Below are 21,475 nucleotides of genomic sequence, written 5' to 3'. Positions count from 1 at the left end.
GAGTAGCATGCCAGACCCCTGGAGAAACCGGGCCCAGAACAGAAAAAGATAAAGAAAAATATCGGAGAGGTGGTAAGAAATCCGTTATGGATGCCAGGACACTGGAATGCAGACAAAACTTATCTAAATGCACTGGAACTTATGGAAAAATTCGCCGTGAAAGAGGACTGCTATTTCTCTATATTGTTAAGAATCTCAGACATCACATATAAGGAGAGAGTTTAGCGGAGACCAAGGAGAAATGCGGTGTTGAAAGAGTTCTTCGCGATGGTGGTGGAGACTTGTATTCAGGAGAAGCAGAAACCGGATCTTACCAATTTTATTTTTTTGGAGAAATTACACCAAATGTCGAATGCTACCATCACGCATGCTTAGGAACATTGGACAACATTCAGAGTGGAAAAAGAGCCTGGGAAGGATTTGAAACGGTGGAGGCAGTGGCAATGCCAGTGGCCAATATTCGGGGGAGGCAGAGATCTGATACATTACAACTGGAACCTTTGAAATAATAACCACAGAGACAGTGATCCGAACCTGCTGAGGGGTTAGGCGGGCGCCGGGGCCAGTGGCCGACATCGGAGCTTGCTGTGAGGCAAGGCCACTACTGAGGCCTCCGTGGCCGGGATTGGAACCTGCAGAGGGGTTAGACCGATGCCGGGGCCAGCGAGGCCGGCATTGGAGCCTGCCATGATGCAAGGCTTGTGCTAGGGCCTCCGAGGTCGGGTCCGGAACTTGCTGAGGGGTTAGGCCGGTGCTGGGGTCAGCGAGGCCGACATTGGAGCCTGCCATGAGGCAAGGCCAGTGTTGGGGCCCCCGAGGACAGGACCGGAGCCTGCTGAGGGGTTAGGCCGGTGCTGGGGCCAGCGAGGCTGGCATCAGAGCCTGCCATGAGGCAAGGCCGGTACTTGGGCCTCCGAGGCCAGGATAAGAGCCTGCCGAGGGGTTAGGCCGGTGCTGGGGCCAGCAAGGCCGGCATCGGAGCCTGCCTTGAGGCAAGGCCGGTACTGGGGCCTCCGAGGCCAGGATAAGAGCCTGCTGAGGGGTTAGGCCGGTGCTGGGGCCAGCGAGGCTGGCAACGGAGCCTGCCTTGAGGCATGACCAGTGCTGGGGCCTCCGAGGCCGGGATCGGAGCATGCAGAGGGGTTAGGCCGGTGCTGGGGCCAGCGAGGCCGGCATCGGAGCCTGCCTTGAGGCAAGGCCGGTACTGGGGCCTCCGAGGCCAGGACAAGAGCCTGCTGAGGGGTTAGGCCGGTGCTGGGGCCAGCGAGGCCGGCATCGGAGCCTGCCGTGAGGCAAGGCCGCTACTGGGGCCTCCGAGGCCAGGATAAGAGCCTGCCGAGGGGTTAGGCCGGTGCTGGGGCCAGCGAGGCCGGCATCGGAGCCTGCCTTGAGGCAAGGCCGGTACTGGGGCCTCTGAGGCCGGGATCGGAGCCTGGCGAGGGGTTAGGCCGCTGCTGGGGCCAGTGATTCCGGCATCAGAGCCTGCCGTGAGGCAAGGCCGGTACTGGGGCCTCCGATGCCAGGATAAGAGCCTGCCGAGGGGTTAGGCCGGTGCTGGGGCCAGCGAGGCCGGCATCGGAGCCTGCCTTGAGGCAGGGCCGGTACTGGGGCCTCGAGGCCAGGATAAGAGCCTGCCGAGGGGTTAGGCCGGTGCTGGGGCCAGCGAGGCCGGCAGCGGAGCCTGCCGTGAGGCAAGGCCGGTACTGGGGCCTCCAAGGCCAGGATAAGAGCTTGCCGAGGGGTTAGGCCGGTGCTGGGGCCAACGAGGCCGGCAGCGGAGTCTGCCGTGAGGCATGACCAGTGCTGGGGCCTCCGAGGCCGGGATCGGAGCATGCCGAGGGGTTAGGCCGGTGCTGGGGCCAGTGATTCCGGCATCGGAGCCTGCCGTGAGGCAAGGCCGGTACTGGGGCCTCTGAGGCCAGGACAAGAGCCTGCCGAGGGGTTAGGCCGGTGCTGGGGCCAGCGAGGCCGGCATCGGAGCCTGCCTTGAGGCAAGGCTGGTACTGGGGCCTCTGAGGCCGGGATCGGAGCCTGCCGAGGGGTTTGGCCGCTGCTGGGGCCAGTGAGGCCGGCATCAGAGCCTGCCATGAGGCAAGGCCGGTACTGGGGCCTCCGAGGCCGGGATCGGAGCATGCCGAGGGGTTAGGCCGGTGCTGGGGCCAGCGAGGCCGGCATCGGAGCCTGCTGTGAGGCAAGGCTGGTACTGGGGCCTCTGAGGCCAGGATAAGAGCCTGTCAAGGGGTTAGGACGGTGCTGGGGCCAGTGAGGCTGGCATCGGAGCCTGCTGTGAGGCATTACCAGTGTTGGGGCCTCCGAGGCCGGGATTGGAATCCTGCCAAGGGGTTAGACCGGTGCAGGCGCCAATGGCCAGCATCGGAGCCTGGCGTGAGGCAAGTTCACTCCTGCGGCCTCCAAGGTCGGGACCAAAGCCAGCTTAGGGGTTTGATCGGTTCAGGGGCCAGCGAGACCAGAACTGGGTCCTCCCATGAGGCAAGGCCGCTGCTTGAGCCAGCGAGGTCTGGATCAGTCCACTGAGTAGCCAGGCCACTACTGGGACCATCAAGAGTGGGATTGGTACTTGCAACGCAGCATGCACAGAGAAATATCGCAGAAAATATAAATCAGACGCTTCTCTTAATCAGCAATAACTAGGAGGAAAAGGGCAACAGGAAGAGGTTGAGCTATAGAAAGGGCCCTATAGTGAAGCAACTAATGTGACCAATCAGAGGGTATGTAATACTGGAGGACGGAGCCTCTTTAAAACGCAGGAGGTACATAAACAAATGTATCAAAGTAAATCACCAAAGAAGTGTGGGATGGAGGGAGGGGGAGGGAATGGGACGGGGGCTGGAGGAGGGCTAATTGGATGATGTGTGCTTGTATATCCTCTCAAGTCTTGTACTCCAATGTGATTGATATATGACTACAATGCACCAATTTAAAAAATAAATTAATTAAAAAAAAATGCATGCAAGCCGGGTGTGGTGGCACATGCTTGTGGAGGCTGCGACAGGAGGATCATGGTTAGCAGAAAGTCTCAGCTACTTAGTGAGGCCTTCTGCAACTTAGTAAGATCTTGTTTCAAAATAAAGAATTAAAAAAATAGGGCTAGGGGTGCAGCTCATAGGTAGAATGCCCCTGGATTCCATTCCTAGTACTAGGGGAAAAAATGCATGCAAGCAGTCTGGCACAGTGGTACCCACGTGCCTGTGGTCTCAGTACTTGGAAGGCTGAGACGGAGGACGGCAGGTTTGAGGCAGCCAATAACTCAGCAACACCCTCAGCAACTCAACAAGACTCTGTTTCAGAATAAAAACTAAAATATGTACCAGTATTTGCAATGACCTAGGAAGATTTGAGAAAACTCTGATTATTATATTTCAAAAGTTGGTGAAAGGACTTGGTTTATGCCAAATAAAAGCAGGCGACTATTCCAATGTAAATTAATCTAGCTAAAGGTAATTAGCAAGTCTATAGGAGAGGGGAACTAGGACTTCCTCATCCTCATTCTAAAGACAGGTTTACATAATAACTGGATGGGAGGAGGGGTCAACCTTTGACCATGACCTTTGACCATGACCTTCCTGAAAAGAGACTTAGGCAGGAAAGTACACCTTGGTGGGAAAGTAAGGGGAAGTACCTTACAAGGACGTTTACTATGTCAGAGGAACAAGATGGAGGTCATGTGTATAAAAAGTCTGGTCCACATGTATCTTGGGTGAATTCATTCGAACCACCCCCCATGCCACTCTTGAATGGCATGGGACTGTAACTGTCTTCTGCATTTTTATCTTTTTAATAAACTTCTTTAAATCTTCAGCAAGAGTCTGGGCTAATGTGTATTTATCCTTAGCTCAGGACAAGAACCCATACTTTTTATCTTTTTCTGTTTTTGTGGGTTTTGTGATATTTTGGGGGAATTATTCCCAGGGGTCTAACAAAGATCCCTAGGGACGGTTCCCCCAGATGGTAACCCTCACCTCCACACCCATAACAATATACTCCTGGGGGTGTAGTCAAAGGTAGAACACCCCAGGATTCAATATCTCCAGTAATGCCAAATAAATATAAGCAAACAAATAAATAATGGGCAATGGGTATAGTTCAGTAGTAGAACACACACACACACACACACACACACACACACACACACACACACTACATGCAAGAAGTCCTGAATCTAACTCAGGAATATAACCTTGCATGGACACTCAAACCTCTGGTTGTTGAAGAGTACTACAGATCTTCCTAAATCTATATTTGAAATCACTGATTTTATTCAAAAGTGAAAGAAAATATTTAATTTTCCTCATGAAGCAGAAGGCCTTCACGCATGGCAACTAAAGGCAGAGGAAGAAAGTGAATGAGAGATATGCTGGGGGTCACATTAAAAAATAGGCAGCAAAGCCAGGCACACCAGTCACCCGGTACTTAGGAGGCAGGGACAGGAGAATTACAGGTTCAAGGTCAGTTTCAGCGACTTATCAATACCCTCAGAAACTTAGCAATAACTTGCTTCAAAATAAATAAAAAATAAAAAGGGCTGGGGAAATAGCTTTGAGGCAGAAGGCCCATGGTTCGATCCCCAATACCAAAAAAAAAAAGGGGTTAGCAAAACCAAAGGTGATGACACACTCCTGTGACTCCAGTACTTGGGAGGCTGAGACAGGAGGATCACAGGACCGAGGTGACTCCCAGCAATTTAGCTAGACCCTAAGCAACTCAGAAAGATGCTGTTTCAAAAAATAAAAAGGGAAGGCTGGAGATGTGGCTCAGAGGTAGAATGCTCTTGGGTTCAATCCCCCATACCAAAGTGAAAAATGTAGTTAACAAGCTAGTGCGGTAACAGCAACGGATATGGAGTCCCGGCTACTTGTGCAGCTTGAGGCAGGAGGGGGTGGCCTGAGACCAGGGGTTTGAGGCCAATGTGGGCACGTAGAGGGCGTGTCAGAGAGAGAGAGAGAGAGAGAGAGAGAGAGAGAGAGAGAGAGAGAGAGAGATTGATTTTGTTTTTTAACTTTTTTTTGTTGTTTTCTTAGTGCATTTTAATTACATACCATAGAAAAGATCACATAGCCTTTAGTGTGTTTCCCTCTGGACCTCACCCTGCTACCAACCCCTCCCCATACATGTCAGTTCACAATAAAAGCAATGAAGAAGGCCAGGCATGGGGGTGCACGCCTATAATCCCAGTACTTGGGAGGCTGAGACAGGAGGATCGCAAGCTCAGAGCCCGCCTCAACAACTTAGTAAGGCTCAACTCACCTTAGCAAGACCCTGTTTCCAAATTAAAAAAAAAAAAAATAGGGCTGGGGGTAGGGCTCAGAAGTAGACTGCTCCTGGATTCTACCCTCAGTACCCCCCACACCTAGGACTGAATGGACCTACCTCAATATCATAAAGGCAAGGTACAAAAACCCAAAGACAGCATCATACTGAAAGGATTCCCTTTAAAATCAGGAAGAAGTTATGGATGCCCAAAATTCTAGCCAAAGCAATAAGGCAAAAGAATGGAAATTAAAGGAATACAAATAGGAAAAGAAGAACTGAAATGATCTCTGATTGCAGATGTCATGGTCCTATACTTAGAAAATCTGAACAACTCAACCAGAAGTCTCTGAGAGCTAATAACCAAATTCAGCTAAGTAGTCAGATACAACATCAACTTACAAAAATCAATAGCTTTTCAGGCTGGGCGTGGTGGCACACGCTTGTAATCCATGCACTTGGGAGGCAGAGACAGAAGGATCGCGCGCGCTGGCTTAGGAGACCCTGTTTCCAAATAAAAATGTAAATATAGGTCTAGGAGTGTAGCCCGGAGGTAGAAGGGTTTCCAGGAACCCCAGTACCACCAAAAAAAAAAAAAAAAAAAAAAAATCAATAGCTTTTCTATATACTAGTCATGAATAGACTGAAAGAGAAATTCAGAAAAAAAAAATTTTATTCCCAGTAGCTTCAAACAACAAAAACCTTAAGAATAAATTCTAAGGAGGGATAAGACCTTACAATGAATATTATAAAACACTATAAACTGACGAAGACCTTAGAAGATGGAAAGACCTCCCTTGTTCTCGGATAGGTAGAATATTGTCAAAATGGCAACACTTCCAAAAGCAATCTACAGATTCAGTGCAATACCTGTCAAAATAGCAACCCCTACCCTCTCACAGATACAGAAGGGGGAAAAAAGTCCTAAAATTTATATGGAAAAACAAAAGACCCAGAATAGCCAAAGCAATCCTGGGCAATAAAAACTAGACTGGAGTCATCACAATACCTCATCTCAAATTATACTACAGAGCTATAGTAACAAAAACAGACAGGCAGAACAATGGAATAAAGACACAGAAGCAAATCCTCACACTAAGGCCAGCTGATTTTTAACAAAGGACCCAAAACATATACTGGAGAAAAGAACCTTTTCAACATGGTGCTGGAAAACTGGATATCCATATGTGGAAGAATGATAACAAACCCCTATCTCTCACCCTTCACAAAAGTCAGCTCAAGATGGATCAGAGGCCCAGAAATTAGACCTTCTCTTTAAAACCCAAACCTGGTCTTGCCAATCACTAGAGAGAACGCCTGGCTGTGGAAGTGTAAGCTGACCAGAGGCGGGGCCCCAAGGGAAGGTCATGAGGAAGTCATGGCAGAGCTCCTGACAGGACAAGGAAAGCCAGCTACGTGATGCTGACCACCGGTGTGAACGTCTTTTGAAAATTCCTTATTTCACGCATACATACATATACATAAATATGTATATATATGTATATGTATATATATATATATATATATATATATATATATATATATATATATATATAATGAGGGGGCTCTGGGAACTGAGCCCAGGGGCAGTCTACCACTAGGCTGCATCCCCATTCCTTTTCAGTTTTTATTTGGAAAGAGGATCTTGCTAAGTTGCTGAGGCTGACCTTGAACCTGAGACCCTTCTGTCTCAGCCTCCCAAGAACTGAGATTATAGGTGTGCACCACTGCACGAGGCTCAAACTTGAACTCTTCTTGCCTTAACCTGGTCAGCATGCACCACCACACCATTATATTATTTCCTTATTATATATTTTTGAGAACAAAGTTACATGATATCGCAATCGGTAAATGACTAGCCAGGCTTGATGGCACATGCCTGTAGCCCCAGCTGCTTGGGAGGCTAAGGCAGGAGGATTGCTTGAGATCATGCCTTGAGACCAGCCTAGCCAACACAGTAGGACTCATCTCAAAAAAATAAATAATAAAGTCAGTAAGAACTACTGACCTCAATTAAATAGACACAGAACAAACTGATAGGAAATTCACTAAAGTGAAAGGGTTTTTTTTTTCTTTTTGGCTGAGGAATTATAAGTGGATTTTTTATTTTGTTTTTACCTGGGAAAAAATTTTAAGCTACCAAATTCCTGACTAAACAAACCATATTTGCCACCCAGCCACACATAATCCCCGAGTCTGGACGATAGGCAGGGAAGTCAGGGTCCCTTCATGAGGGGAACACAGTGGCGGGCGTCCCGTGACCGGTGGCCTATCCTTACTGCCGGGGGTCAGAGGGAGGGCTCAGAGCCAACTCGCACTAGTGGTCTTGCCAAGTGGGCCCCATCTTCTCTCTGCCATCGGGATTTTAACCTGAGCTGTCCTCACACCTCCAGACAAATGGTGAGCCTCGGGTCTAGAGGAAGGGTCAGGGACATGCGCAGTCATCCTGAATCACCACCCACACGCCAGGTGTACAGGCAAGGGAAGATAGAGTGAAGGACACACATGGGGAGCCCAGAAACGCTTATTTTTTTAAATTCTCTGACTGCTGATTAAATTATGGCTTCACGCGATGGCACAGGGCCCAGATATAAGACATGAGGCTGCTGCCTGAGGAAACGCTATGTATGGGCGCAGTGGATTTTCAAGGCACTGGGAAAGAGGGCAGTGAAGAGAGCCTGCAGCCACAGGACAAAGGACCGCATTGCCTTATCCACTCCGAGCCTAGTCACACCCGTCCACACACCAGGTCACCACCAGGAAAGCTGGGGCATCAGCACAGCTGATTGGACGAGACCTCAGGGGCATCGGAATACACCACCTTATTTTATGTAACATCAGATCTGTGCACGTGTACACCAGCCTCATTGATCCAGAAAGACTTCTAATGTCACGACATGTCCCAATGAAGAGCAGTGCTTATTCTGATCTCACTCCCTAGCAAAAGGAAAAAACTCTAGCTCCAAAACTCTCCATTCTTCCTCCTACAACTCAGTATTACACTCCCTGGGTAAAAATTTGCATTTGCATTAGACCAGAGCGCACACCTGTGGTCTCAGCTACCTAGGAGGCTGAGGCAAGAGGATTGCAAGTTCAAGGCCAGCCTGAGCAACTCAGCAAGACCCTGTTTCAAAATAAAATATTTTTAAAGTGGCGAGTGGGGAGCAGTGGTATAGCTCAGTGGTAAAGCACTGTCTAGCTTGTGCAACATGCTGGGTTCAATCCAAGCTCTGCCAAAATAATTTTTGGTTTTCTTGGTTTTTTTTTTTTTTTTTTGGTTTTTTTGCTTTCTGTTTCCATCAATACTACATTCTTGCTTTATTTAAAAAATGAGGTTTCCAAGTAAAACTGAACCCCTCTTATACCCCTTAAGAGCAGGATGCAAAAATATTGAATGCAATCTAATACCAACAAATTGTGGGCAGTGAATTAATTTGTAGCTTACCTCAAGTCCCAAGCCTTTCAATGGAAAATTGAAACCTTTAACAGCTACCAGCTCTACTGACTTGCAAATGGCCTTGGTATTTCCTTCAGGGCACAGCAGTAAAAGCACTTCCTAAGAACCCTGTATGGAAGGGCTCATCATTATACATATTTATGTGCTATAAAAAACTAATTTTATCATCAGGCCAGGAAGCATGCAAACATCTCTCACAAAACAGGCTCTTTATTTGCTCACTGGAACTCCAGTAGAGTAAGGGTAAGCACTGGCCAGAAGGGAGCCCCGTGGCATCCGTTATTTTAATTTCGCTCAGGTGGGGGGATGCAGTTTTCAATCCAGCAGCTCGCTGTTATGACAAATGGAGCGTTACCCAACATTTGTCCTGCAGCCAACTCCCTTCTGTCTTCAGCAGAATCAGGACTGGGAATGATAGCTCCGAAGAGAAAGAAGAGAAAACCAACCGCTCACTGGAAGTCTCCAGCAAATGAACCTTATCAAATTACATCCGATAAAATGTTAAATGAAGCATTCTACAAAGGCCACCTCTGCAGGGCCGGGAGAAAACCAGCCCCACACAACCCAACAGGCAAAGTCAGCATCCTTTATTTATTTATTTACTCATTTATTTTTTGGTACTAGGGATTGAACCCAGGAACATTCTACCTCTGGGCTATATCCCCAGCCTTGTATTTTTTTTATTTTGAAACAACATCTTGCTAAATTGCTGAGACTGGCCTTGAACCTGTGATCCTCCTATCTCAGTCTCCCCAAGTACTGGATTAGAGGTGTACACCGCCATGCCTGGCTGACAACATGCTTTGGAATCCCAGGTCTGGCCAAACACTGAGAGAAAAAGAAATCTCCCAAAGATACCACCATCCTCTTGCAAGAAAATCCACGACCAAAGGGAGCCTTGCCTCTTCCAGACTGTGCGCTATTGTGGAAGAACGTCAGGCAAGGACAGCCCTAGGTTATTCCTGACTGGTCCAGGAGGTCTCCACTTTAAAATGCAGACATTATCTATCGCCTGAGGGCTGCCGTCAGAAACCTGGGCGCAGGGACAGATCCGCAGGGTGGAAGGTATTCAATAGGTCTGCTTTTGGGAGCTGGCCTAAAGTTCTTAGTGAACACATTTAACTCTAGAACATTGCAAATTAAATGCTAACTAGTCTCGGAAGTAACCCTTGCCTGCTCCTGACCAGGACCAGTGCAAGGTTAAGAGTACCTGAAAACACTGACTTCACTACAATCAACATGGCCAGGGTGGGCACAATGGTGGCCTCCAAAAAGCTACGTCCACATGCTAATGCCCGGAACCTGTGGGTACTGCCTTATTTAGAAAAGGGCTTAGTGCTTGTAATTCCAGCAATCAGGAGGCTGACACTGGAGGATGGTGGTTCGCAGACAGCCTCAGCTACTTAGTGAGGCTCTCTGCAATTTAGTGAGACCCTATTTCAAATAAAGAATAAAAAAATAAGGCCAGGCGTGGTGGCGCACGCTTGTAATCCCCGCGCTTGGGAGGCAGAGACAGGAGGATCGCGCAGGTTCAAAGCCAGCCGCACTGGCTTAAGAGACCCTGTTTCCAAAATTAAAAATAGGTCTGGGAGTGTAGCCCGGAGGTAGAAGGGCTTCCAGGAACCCCAGTGCCACCAAAAATAATAATAATAATAAAAATAAAAAAATAGGGCAGGGGCTGTAGCTCAGAGGTCAAATGCCTCTGGGTTCCATCCCCAGACCCACAAAAAGGGGGGGGGGGGGACCTTACTAGATATTATTAAATTAAGGCCTGTGAAGCTGGGCATGGTGGCGCACACTAGTAATCCCAGCATTTGGGAGGCTGAGACTGGAAGATCGTAGTTCACGGACAGCCTCAGCTACTTAGTGAGGCCTCCATAACTTAGTGAGACCCTGTTTAACAGGACAGGGGGTGTGGCTCAAAGGTCAAATGCCCTTGGGTTCCATCACCAGACCCGCAAAAAAAAAAAAAAAAAAAAAAAAAATTTAAGGAGACAAAGTGGTTGTCCTGGATTATACAAGTGAACCCTACATGGCACCACCAGTGTCTTAGAAGTCGAGGTGAGGGAGACAGGACCAGCGCGCAGAGGAGGACCAGGTACCATGGAGGCAGGGCTGCAGTGGCCAGGGGACAGGATGCCGAGGAACACCTGCTGCCAGCAGCACAGGGAAGTCTTCAGCGGGAGCTCAGCTCTGTTGATGACTTGATTTGGAACCCTGGCCTCCAGGACTGTGGGAGGATAAATTTCTGCTATTGCACGCCACCAAGCTTGCAGTAATTGGGTACTCAGACCACAGGACACTAATACAATGCCCAACTGTGCAGGAGGCAGGCTGCTTAAATATACATCCAGGGGCTGATTGATTTCTTTCTTCCTGGGCAAATTACTTTTTTATTGTAATGATAAACAAGATAAGCCAGAGGGAAACGTGTTTTAAAGTAGCGGGAGCAAATACAAGAGTCTATTCAGCCCAAGGACTGCCCCAAGAGTACCGTGGGTGGGACTGGCTTGCTGCATGGAGGGTGCTGAGGAGTCACAAAAGGGGTGCACCCGATAAATCTTTTAGCAAAAGAGACTGTGGGAAAGCACTTGCTTAGCATGTGTAGGACCCTGGGTTCATCCCCAGCACCGCAAAAAGAAAAAAAAAAGTTGCATAAAGAAATTAGATATCACTGTCACCGTCAGGTAAGTACTCCCCTTCCCTGAAGGAGTCAAAGAGCAAGCACCAGCAGCCGGCCTTAAAAACCAGACTAAGGCTAAACACCCAGTGTGTCCGGGACTTCCCTGAGCGCCCTTTTGAAAACCAGTGTGCTAAACAACTTTCAGGGCAATCAAATCAAGCTAACTCTTAAAATTTTGTTTTGTTTATACTGAGGATTGAATCCAGGGGCATTCTACCTTGGTGCTACACCCCCAGCCCTTTTTATTTTTTATTTGAAAACAGAGTCTAAGATGCTGAGGCTTTTTTGAACCTGCTATTCTTCTGTCTCAAACTCTCAGGTACCACAGAGAAGTAAAATCACAGCATGACAAGTGCTTGGAGCAGATGCACGAACTCCAGAAGGCCTGGAGCTAGTTTTTCTCTAGTTTATAAAATATATGTTTCCCTAATCGAAAAGGTGTATTTTATTCTTGCATTCTTGGACCAAAGTCCTGCCTTTTACCTCAGAGTCATGCTCAGGTCTTTTCGGTTCCCCAAGTTGCTTGGATAAAAAGGATCTTTAAGCTGGGCGAGGTGGCACATGCCTGTAATCCCAGTACTTGGGAGGCTAAGAGAGGAGGATGGCAGGTTCATGGTCAGCCTCCACTACTTACTGAAGCTCTCAGCAACCTAGTGAGACTCTTTCCAAATAGAAAATAAAATAGGGCTGAGGGTGTAGCTCAAAAGGTAGAATGCTCCTGGATTTAATTCCTAGTTCCACCAAAAAAAAAAAAAAAGGAAAGACAAATGATCCACCTGGGCTATCTGGGGGCACGTGACATGATTCAGTCCAGCCGCCCCGAAGCCTCTGCCCCTCCCCTCCCTGCCGCCTCGCCTGGCTGTGCAAGCACTTTCTCTGCATCTTGAATCTGCGTGCAGTGAGCTGATCCCAGGAAGAAATGCTCCCAGTGTTTCTAAAATATCAATAGTTTAACAGATTAAAGTCTCCCTGAAACAATGAGTTGCTCAGAAAGAAACAAATCAGAAAAGGACAGATTCAGAGAGGAGAGAAGAGCAGAGGTTACCTGGGTGGAGGGAGAGGAGATGGGAAACTACTGCTTAATGGTTAAAGTTTCTGTCTGGGGTGATGAAAATGTTCTGAAAAAATAAAGTGGCGATGCTTGTATAATACTACAAATGTCATTAATGCCCCCAAATTGTCTACTTAAAATGGTTAAAATGGCAAAATTGTTTTATATACTCAGTGCAATTTTTAAAAAATTAATAATGTCATATACCAAACCCACTAAACTGTACACATCAAATGGATGAACTATATAGTATGTTTGATTTGTATCTCAATAAAGCCTTTTTTTTTTAAGGGAAGGAACAGCTCTAATAAATCACCTACTAGATGCTATTTCCTCACTCTCCCTTCCCATTAAAACCAACTGAAAATGCTGTACAGCACAAGACTAAAAACAACCACATCCCTTGAAGGGGACAGGCAGCACGAACCAGAGGGGACAGCACATCCAAGCTTCCGCCTCTGCATCACCGACGCATCAGCAGGGTTCTCCTGCTCTGTCCCGTCAAGGCTGACGATTCAAGACCATGTCCTGTTTAAGGGTGGAGGCCTGTAATCCCAGTACTCGGGAGGCTGAGATTCAAGGCTAGCCTCTGCAATTTAGTGAGACTTCCGGAAACCTAGCAAGACTCTATTTCAAAACCAAAAAATAAAAAAGGGGCTAGGGTATAGTTTGGAGGTAGAATGCCCTTGGGTTCAATCCCTAGTACCACAAAAGATAAAAAATTTTATTAAAAAGGTATAGACATAGCAAAAGGCAGAATTACAAGTTTTCTCTTATGAAAACAAAATTGCTTTCCTTCCATCCTCAGCATCTGTTCAGAGGTCTCAAAGCACGACAGCCATGACACGGGGCCAGGCGCTGTACGGCACACGCTCCCTCTCAGACGGGAACCAACACTGTCATAGGCAGAGAGGGTAAGTAGCTTTCCCAAGACCAGACAGGTAACAGGAGAACTGGGGTCCCACTACTCAACATTCTAAAGTGCTCAGGCAACTGGAGAAATCAACCCAATGGCCTTTTACATTTTCAACTCGAATGGGAAGCAATCCTGTGGAGCGCTGTGACATCATGGCCGCGTGCTTACCAACAGACACACTGTGCTACAATTTGTGCTTGAGTTGGGAAGTCGGAGTCTCATGGAGGAGGGTGGAGCTGCGACAAAGGGCAAGCAGTCCCCTGGGCGAGGAGGGACAAGCAGGACAGAAGGTTAAGCAAGGGCCGCTCTGCAGGTGCTCAGGCCACACTCTCCAGACAGACTTGCGGGCCCGTGACCAGTGCGCTGGCCACCCTGACCTTGCACACTGGGCAAAAGGGCAGCGTGGCAGCCATGACAGCCCAGCGAGTTAGAGATGCTCCACCATCACCAGCGCGAGGGCCGGGAAGAAAGGCGGGTGGCTCTGGTCTTTGGTGTTGTTGTTTTCCTCAGTGATCCTTCAGTTTTAAATCTCTGATATTAACCACCAAGCACACGCGTTCTTTTTAACTGTACTGGTGGGACCCAGGGACGTTCTACACCCTGAGCAATGCCCCCAGCCTTATTTTTTTTTTTCCCAAACAGAGTCTTGCTAAGTTGCTGAGGTTGGCTTTGAACCTGTGATTCTCCTGCCTCAGCCTCCCAAGTACTGGGATCACAGGCGTGCACTACCAGGCCCAGCAAGTAGTACATGCACATTATAAGAAAAAACCAAATTATTGCAGGCATATGATTGCTTTCTATAGAAGACAAGGAAAAAGCACTGGCACACTTTATTTCAGGCACCATAAGGGCTCCTCTCTAGTTAAGGCTCCGAGAGATTTGTATAAATGGCTGCGTTTAGTCATGTGAATAACAGAGCTTTTTTGAACACCCAAATCAAAGCTATCTTGCTTCCATTATGTACCAATCTGACACATCTTTGCCTGTTTTTTTTTTAATAACCAAACACTAAATAGTAGGAATAAACAAACACAGACACTTTACATGGCAGCTGCTTGTACTCCAATGTTATGTCCATGCTGGTAACAAACCTTTCCTTATCATTACCAAAAACAAAAACACATTCTCTCCTCTCCCCTCTCTCTCTCCTCTCTCTCTCTCTCTCTCTCTCTCTCTCTCTCTCTCTCTCTCTCACACACACACACTATTTTTTCTTTTCTTTTTTTTTTTTTTGCAGTGCTGGGGATTAAACTCAGGGTCATGTTCCTAGTAGGTAAGCACCCTACCACCAAGCTACACCCCCAGCACATAATATATCTACTTTGATTCAACTTCCTAGTATATTAGATTCTCTTATATTTTTCCTCATTATATTTTAATTAACAAATAAGAACTGCATATACTTAGGGTGTACAACATGATGTTCTGAAATACAGATACATGGATGGGTAGCTCAAGCTGATACAAACGCAAATGTGTCACTCTACACATCCTCTTGTGGTAAGAACAATTAAAATCTCCTCTTTGAGCAAATTTCAAGTTTACAATACACTGCTAACATCAGAGTCACACTGACGTATAATAAATCTCTAGAACTTACTTCTAACTGATATTTTTACCCTCTGACCATTATCTCCCCAATCCTCCCCAATCCCCATATTTCCACAAAGGAAAACAATGTGTGCTGGGTAACTACCACGTTCTAGGAACTATCAGAGACCGCTCACATCTCGTGCAATCCTTACAACCTCCGCAGAAGGCTTCTGTGAAGAGTGTTATCTCCCTTTTACAGGGGAAGAAACCATTTGTCCAAGCGCACGTCCCTCCTTGCCTGGCTCATCACCTTGCCCGCAGCTCAGGAAGAACATCAAGTGGCCCTGCCCCAGGACAGAGACTCCACGTGGAACTCTGCCCAGATTGAGAACACCTGCATCCAGAACAGGCAGCGACCCCCCCACCCCCGTGCCCTGCAGGCAGGGCCCTCCCCAAGGCCCTCTTGCAGAGGATGGCCAAAATCAAAAGCCTTGCTCATTTCCTTCCTCTTTCTAAGAACCGAGGTAAATGGAAAACAGCCTCCCCAGAAACACCTTCAAAAACGATTATCTACAAGAACATTCAAGGTGTCTTGCAGAGACAGATGGCTGTTAATAAAACATAAGGCGAAAGTCGGATTTCATGCTTTCTGTGGTACAATAAAAAGGAAAAGCACAGAGTATTTTTAGCTCTTCAGCCTAAAAGGATTTGACCAAAGGATCTTCTCTAAGACTGGTTTTCCATGCATCGATTAAAACCAACCAAGGTTATAAAAGAAGACAAATCATTTCCTGACCAGACAGCCTCCAACACAAATACAGAGGACATTCCACAGAGTCATCGCTAGCAGTGGTCTCACTTGACCACCATGACTCAGCTCTCTCATGCCCACCAAGCAAGGAGGCATGCAGGAGGTACCTAGGCCCATGAGAAATCCTGGCTTCTAGCAAGCAGGGCTTGGAAAACACCTCGCACTGGTCTGGGGGCATAGCTCAGTGGTAGAGTCCTCGCTGGCCCACACAAGCCCATCACAGAAGAATGAAGTAAAAAGCCAGGCCTGGTGGCGTATGCTTGTAAGCCCAGCACTTGGGAGGCCGGGACAGGAAGATCGCAGGTCGGTAGCCAGCCTCAGCTACTTAGCAATTCGCAACTTAGTGAGATCCTGTTTCAAAATAAAGAATAAAATAGGGCTGGGATATAGCTTGAAGACAGAATGCTCCTGGGTTCTACTAGCAGTACCATACACATAAAAAAAGCCTCCTATTTCATAAGATCTTCATACCGCTCAAACACCAGCTGTCTTGGGATTTTCTCAATGACTCAATAAAGCTTTCCCCAAAACCATAACGAATGCCACTAAATGCTAGTTTTTATTAATCTAGTGTCAGACACAGTGGCAGAGCACATGCTTGGCATGTTTGAGTCAGAAATTGGTGGAGTTTATTTCTCCTCAAGGTTTACTTTGAGGGGGGGCACACTGGGGCTAGAACTCGGGGACATTCTACCTCTGAGCTATACCCCAGCCCTATTTTATTTTTTATTTTGAAACAGGATCTCACTAGGTAGATGAGAGTCTTACTACTTGTTGAGGCTGTTTGAGAACCTGTGATTCTCCTGTCTCAGCCTCCCAAGTACTGGGATTACAAGTGTGTGCCACCATGCCCAGCCAAGGTTTACTTTATAAAAAATCGGATGGAAACAAAATAAATATGTGGCCAGTTTGATACAAATTTTCATCAAATTTATGTTAGAACTGTGCATGTTTAAGAAAGCTTGCATTTAGAAACGCCTGGTGTCAAGTTAACCTTTGGAAAGAACTATAAAATTTTCTAAAATCATCAGCTTGAGATAATGTTGGGGGAAAATGCTAGACGGTTTTATACAGGGATAACCTTGGAAAGTGATAAAAATCAAGGCTCAATATCATAAACTGCATCTGTAAGTAGTAAAAAGCAGGTCAATATTAAGCAGAAAGATGTGTTGAGGGAAGCAACGCCTGCCCAGGTCCTCAGTGAGGGGTGCACGTGGCTGAGCCCCTCCAACACAAAATGGCAAAACTGCTTTTCATTTCAAAGCCCACTGGAATTTTATCCCTTCAAAGACCAAGAAAACATTTTTCCTTTACAGATGAAATACACTTAAAAAAATCAAGTTAGGCAGGAATTTTTACTGCAAAATTATAGGACTCCTGAATCCTGTCCTCCACTCAACTATTTTTAGTATACATATAGATTTCAGCATAAACATTTTGAACAGATGGATGTCCACTTTATTATTTATTTAGTTATTCATGGTACTAGCGATTGAACTAAAAGGCATGTTCTATGATACACTCAGCCCTGTTTTATTTTTCATTTTGAAACAGGGTCTGTGAGTTGCCAAGCTGGCTTTGAACTTGCCATACTCCTGTCTCGGCCTCCCATGTACTGGGGTTACAGGTGTGTGATATCACACCAGCTTCTAGACGTCCGCTTTAAAATGAAGTTACATACAGGGCTAACGGTGTAGCTCAGCAGTTGAGCACTTCTTAGGATACACAATGCCCTGGGTTCAATCCCCAGGACTGCAAAAGAGAAAAGAAAAATCTAAAAAGTGAAATGAAAAAAAACATATTTACTGTCCAGTTCTTTTGAATAACACTGTCATACGGTATTAGCAATATAGGATGACCAAGAAACATACAAGGTCATGCAAGCTTTTTGATTCTTCTCCATGTCAGTCACATACATGATTGATAAACCAGATGCAGCCTGCATCCGACCCATTTTTTTATCCACCGTCATATTTAAGAAGAGCCACATTTAATGCAGGGCTGTTGTTTCAAATGTTTACAAATCAGTAAGCACTTGCCATTTGAAAAATACCGTGGAACAATGAACTCCGCATCGCATACACGACAGCGTGAGGAAGGCTGGGTCTCAGCCACATCTGCTGCCACCTGTGGCTTCCTCTGTCCACAGCGTAAGTCAACAGTGCCAAAGAGCTACAAAGATAAGTACTGTTCCCAAAATAAGAGTTAAGAACTAGGAAAATCCTTTTTTATCCTTAAGGAAATAGACTGTACAATCAATTTTCCACACAGAAGAATTCAACTTATTTTCCAATGTGCACCAGGCACCTTAAAAAACTTACAATGTTAGTGGTTTCTCCTGCATATTTCCCTCCCCATCTCCTCCAACTCCCACCTAAAACCCTCTCAGTTCTGACGGGTGAGTGGGTGCTAGGGAAGTAGCAGTGTTACACACTGAATGTTTGTGTCACACCAAAATTGGTACCTGGAAGCTTATTCCCCACGTGGAAGTATCTGGAGGCAAGACCACACGCATTACCCACTTTACCCTGAAAGATGTTTAGAAAATCATACATATTACCTCTGTGCTTTTGTAGAAAAGAACAACAAAGATTTTAAAAAAATATTAAGTGGGACATGGGGGCACATGCCCATAACCCCAGCTAACCTGAAGGCTGAGGCAGGAAGATAAAGGGTTCGAGGACAGCCTGGGCAACTTAGTGAGGCTCCATCTCAAAAAAACTAAACACACACACACACACACACACACACACACACACACACACACCACAGTACGATAAAATTCCTAACTCTGACCACACTGACGCAGAGGTCCCCAGGTTTGGAGTTAGCATCCGCCCTTGCAGCAGCCACCCGAGTACAGCATGTGGTACAAGAACTGGTCTAGTCATCCTAGGGAATCAGCATTCCAACGCGAAGAGCAACAGCGGGCTTGAGTGGCACTGATGCAAGGACACAGTACCTAACCCACACTAACAGGCGGCTTCTTCCCACGGTGGGGATGCGGTGGGCTGCTCGGTTCTGCCCGGCTCACACAGCACCTAACAGCAGCCCTATAAGAAAGCCAAGGTAAAGAGGCAGGCCCAGGGCTCCGGCACCATGCCCCACACAGCCTGCGAGAGAGTCACATCCACAACCCCGTTCTCAACTGCCAACGAGCACAAACTGCACTTTGAAGTAACAATCTTGAGATTCTTTTTTTCTTTTCCTTGGTACTGGGGATGTAACTCGGTCATTCTACCTCTGAGCTATCCCCCGGATCTTTTTATTTTGAAATAGTGTCTCGCTGAGTGGCTGAGGCTGGCCTCACACTGTGATCTTCTGTCTCAGCTTCCCAAGTTCTGGGATGACAGGCATGTATCCCACGCCCAGCACAAGTCTTAAAATATGTTCTGAACTCGAGTTCTCCCCCAGCCACGCTGACTCCTTCCAACAACGAAGACACAGAGTCAAGCCGTGGCTTCACTGGGCCCACTCAGACCAGAGGTCAAGGTGCCAATCCCAAAAGTCATGTGTCTAATACCTTTTTAGAAATAATATTATGTGATCAGAGAGTGATGCAAACATAAACAATCTGAAATGTAAAGTTTGCTAAGGTTTAGGTCTCACTGCACACACATGTCTCTCTTATTCGTAATTTAAATGCCAAAACTGCCAGTTTTTCTTTGAAGAGACATACTACTTTTGGCAATTTTGTCTTCCTTCCTTTCTTCTTCTAATACATTTTATCGGTTATTTCTGCTCAGTTTCTATTTTCAAAAGCCATCTGAGTCGAGTGAGGTGGTATACATCCATAATCCCAGTACTCAGACGGAGAGAGGAGGATTGCAGGTTCAAGGACAGCCTCAGCAACTCAGCAAGGCTCTCAGAAACTTACCGAAACCCTGTTTCCAAATAACAAATAAAACTGGGCTGGGGGTATAGCTTGGGTGTAGAATGCCTTTGGGTTCAATCCCCAGTACCACACATATACAAAAAAAAAAAAAAAAATCTGAGTTACTAGAGATGAAAAATATTTGATCTAAGAATGTACCACTGTTCCCAGTCCTCCACATTATCAGGCTCACACAGAGTAAGGAATGGGGATGGGAGTGGGGGCAAGGTCTTCTGATTACTTACTTGTTAAAAAAAGGTTCGACAAGTTTTGACCTGGCAGACACATGAATTTTTGGAGGGCTGAGAAAAGAACCTAATGAAGAAAAGAAGCAAGATATTATACACAATCATGTGGACGAAGCCTGAAAGTCAGACAAAAATACGTGCAAGTCAACAGTCCTGGCTTGGCAAGGCACAAGGCACTCTGCACCGGTCAGTGCCAGAGGTCCCTCCCTCTCCTCTCCTCTGCTCTCCCCTTCCCCTCCAGCTCCTACCTCTGACCCCGCTTCCCGATTCTAACTGGGTGAATGGAACCTAGACAACTGGTAGTGCTACAGACTGAACATTTGTGCCCCCGCATCAAAATTCATCATGTGGAGGCCTAACCCTCAACGTGATGGCATCTGAGGCAGGTGGTGGTAATTAGAGACACTCAGAGCTTCCTCCCTCTGCCAGCCACCTGAAGGCCAGCTCTCACCAGACACCCCGACCCTGGGCTTCCCAGGTCCAGAACGGCAGAGCCCTCTGGGCTGTCCCTCCCCCAGGCTATGGTACTGTGTCGCCGTGGCCTGCGAGGTGGCGAGATCCACTCGGGCCGCTGGGTGTCCACGGGAAGGCCAGGTGGGCACCTAGGTAATTCGCCATGGAGACGAAGCACAGCCCCGTGATGTAGGCGTCGTAGCCTGCCTCGTGGAGCTGCTCAGAAGCCGTGTCGTAACTTGGGAAACCTTCTGCACTTTCTGCAGAGGAAAAAAGAAGAAAAAGTTTCCCCCAGGACATGAGGGAATGTTAAGGCAGTAAGTACAGTGCCCTGCCAAACCCAAACTGCACTAGCATGTGCTGCAGCCACACCCTCAATAAGCCAGGGACACACAAGCCTCCTCCGTAATTCTCTCGACAAAAGACCTCTCTCTAGGAAATTACACAGTGATGGAAAACGAGGGCCCTGGGCCAGACTTCAGAAACACCTCAGGTAGGTTCTCAAAGGCACCCAGTGCTTGGCTTGAGACCTGCCCACGACAGTGACTGCTCTTCTGATTGCGGCCTAGTCATGAAAGTCCCTCCCTACACATGATCACACAGCACCAGGACACAGCAGGTATGAAGAGCATGGCCCTGAGTCACACTGTCTCCGTTTCCATCTCTGCGATGCTGGGCAAGCCATTTCACCTCTGAGCCTCCAACTGTGTAAAATGGAGACAACGGAATCCTCCTGCCTCGGCTTCTGTGAGGACCAGCTGACACTGTAAGTAAAGCTCTCATCCAGTGCCTGGTACACAGCTAATGCCCAGTAAGAGCTATCAACGCCCCGAGTGACACTGCCCCCAGGAAAAAAGACTCCACGCAGGACTGGAGCTCAAAATCAGCAACGCTTTCTGCTGTGTCTCCAGCCTAGAGAGCTGAGTATGACAGCACGCACTCCAAACGCAGACCAGAATTTGCGAAAATGCTGCCTTTTGGTCCCAGGGCCACGGCAGAGCAAGGAGCATTCTCTAGCACGAGCCTCTTGTCATACTGATACACATACACAGGCAGATATAGTCTGAAAAGAGCGGCCTGCTCTTTTCATTCTGGGATGGCCTACCCACCCCAGAACTGGATGTGGAAACCACAGGACAAAACTCTTGCTCATAAATAATGATTTGCTAGAATCATGCTGA

General features: G+C 47.2%; 1 protein-coding gene across 3 annotated transcripts in view; it reads right to left on the bottom strand.

Moving 5' to 3' along the window:
• The window catches only part of PARN (poly(A)-specific ribonuclease), a gene marked incomplete at both ends in the record, with an annotated part of 167,266 nt that overhangs the window by 101,710 nt on the left and 44,081 nt on the right, over positions 1-21,475 (bottom strand). For all 3 annotated transcript variants that reach the window (XM_080704716.1, XM_080704717.1, XM_080704718.1), the window contains 2 exons: positions 19,839-19,908; positions 20,444-20,554. In XM_080704716.1, the coding sequence (XP_080560842.1) occupies positions 19,839-19,908; positions 20,444-20,554 (181 nt within the window). The remainder of the gene's footprint in view (positions 1-19,838; positions 19,909-20,443; positions 20,555-21,475) is intronic.

Source organism: Muscardinus avellanarius, assembly GCF_963383645.1.
Source record: "Muscardinus avellanarius genome assembly, chromosome: 10".
Lineage (NCBI taxonomy): Eukaryota > Metazoa > Chordata > Mammalia > Rodentia > Gliridae > Muscardinus > Muscardinus avellanarius.
Note: the sequence above shows the minus strand (reverse complement) of the source record. Positions and strands in the feature narration are given on the sequence as shown.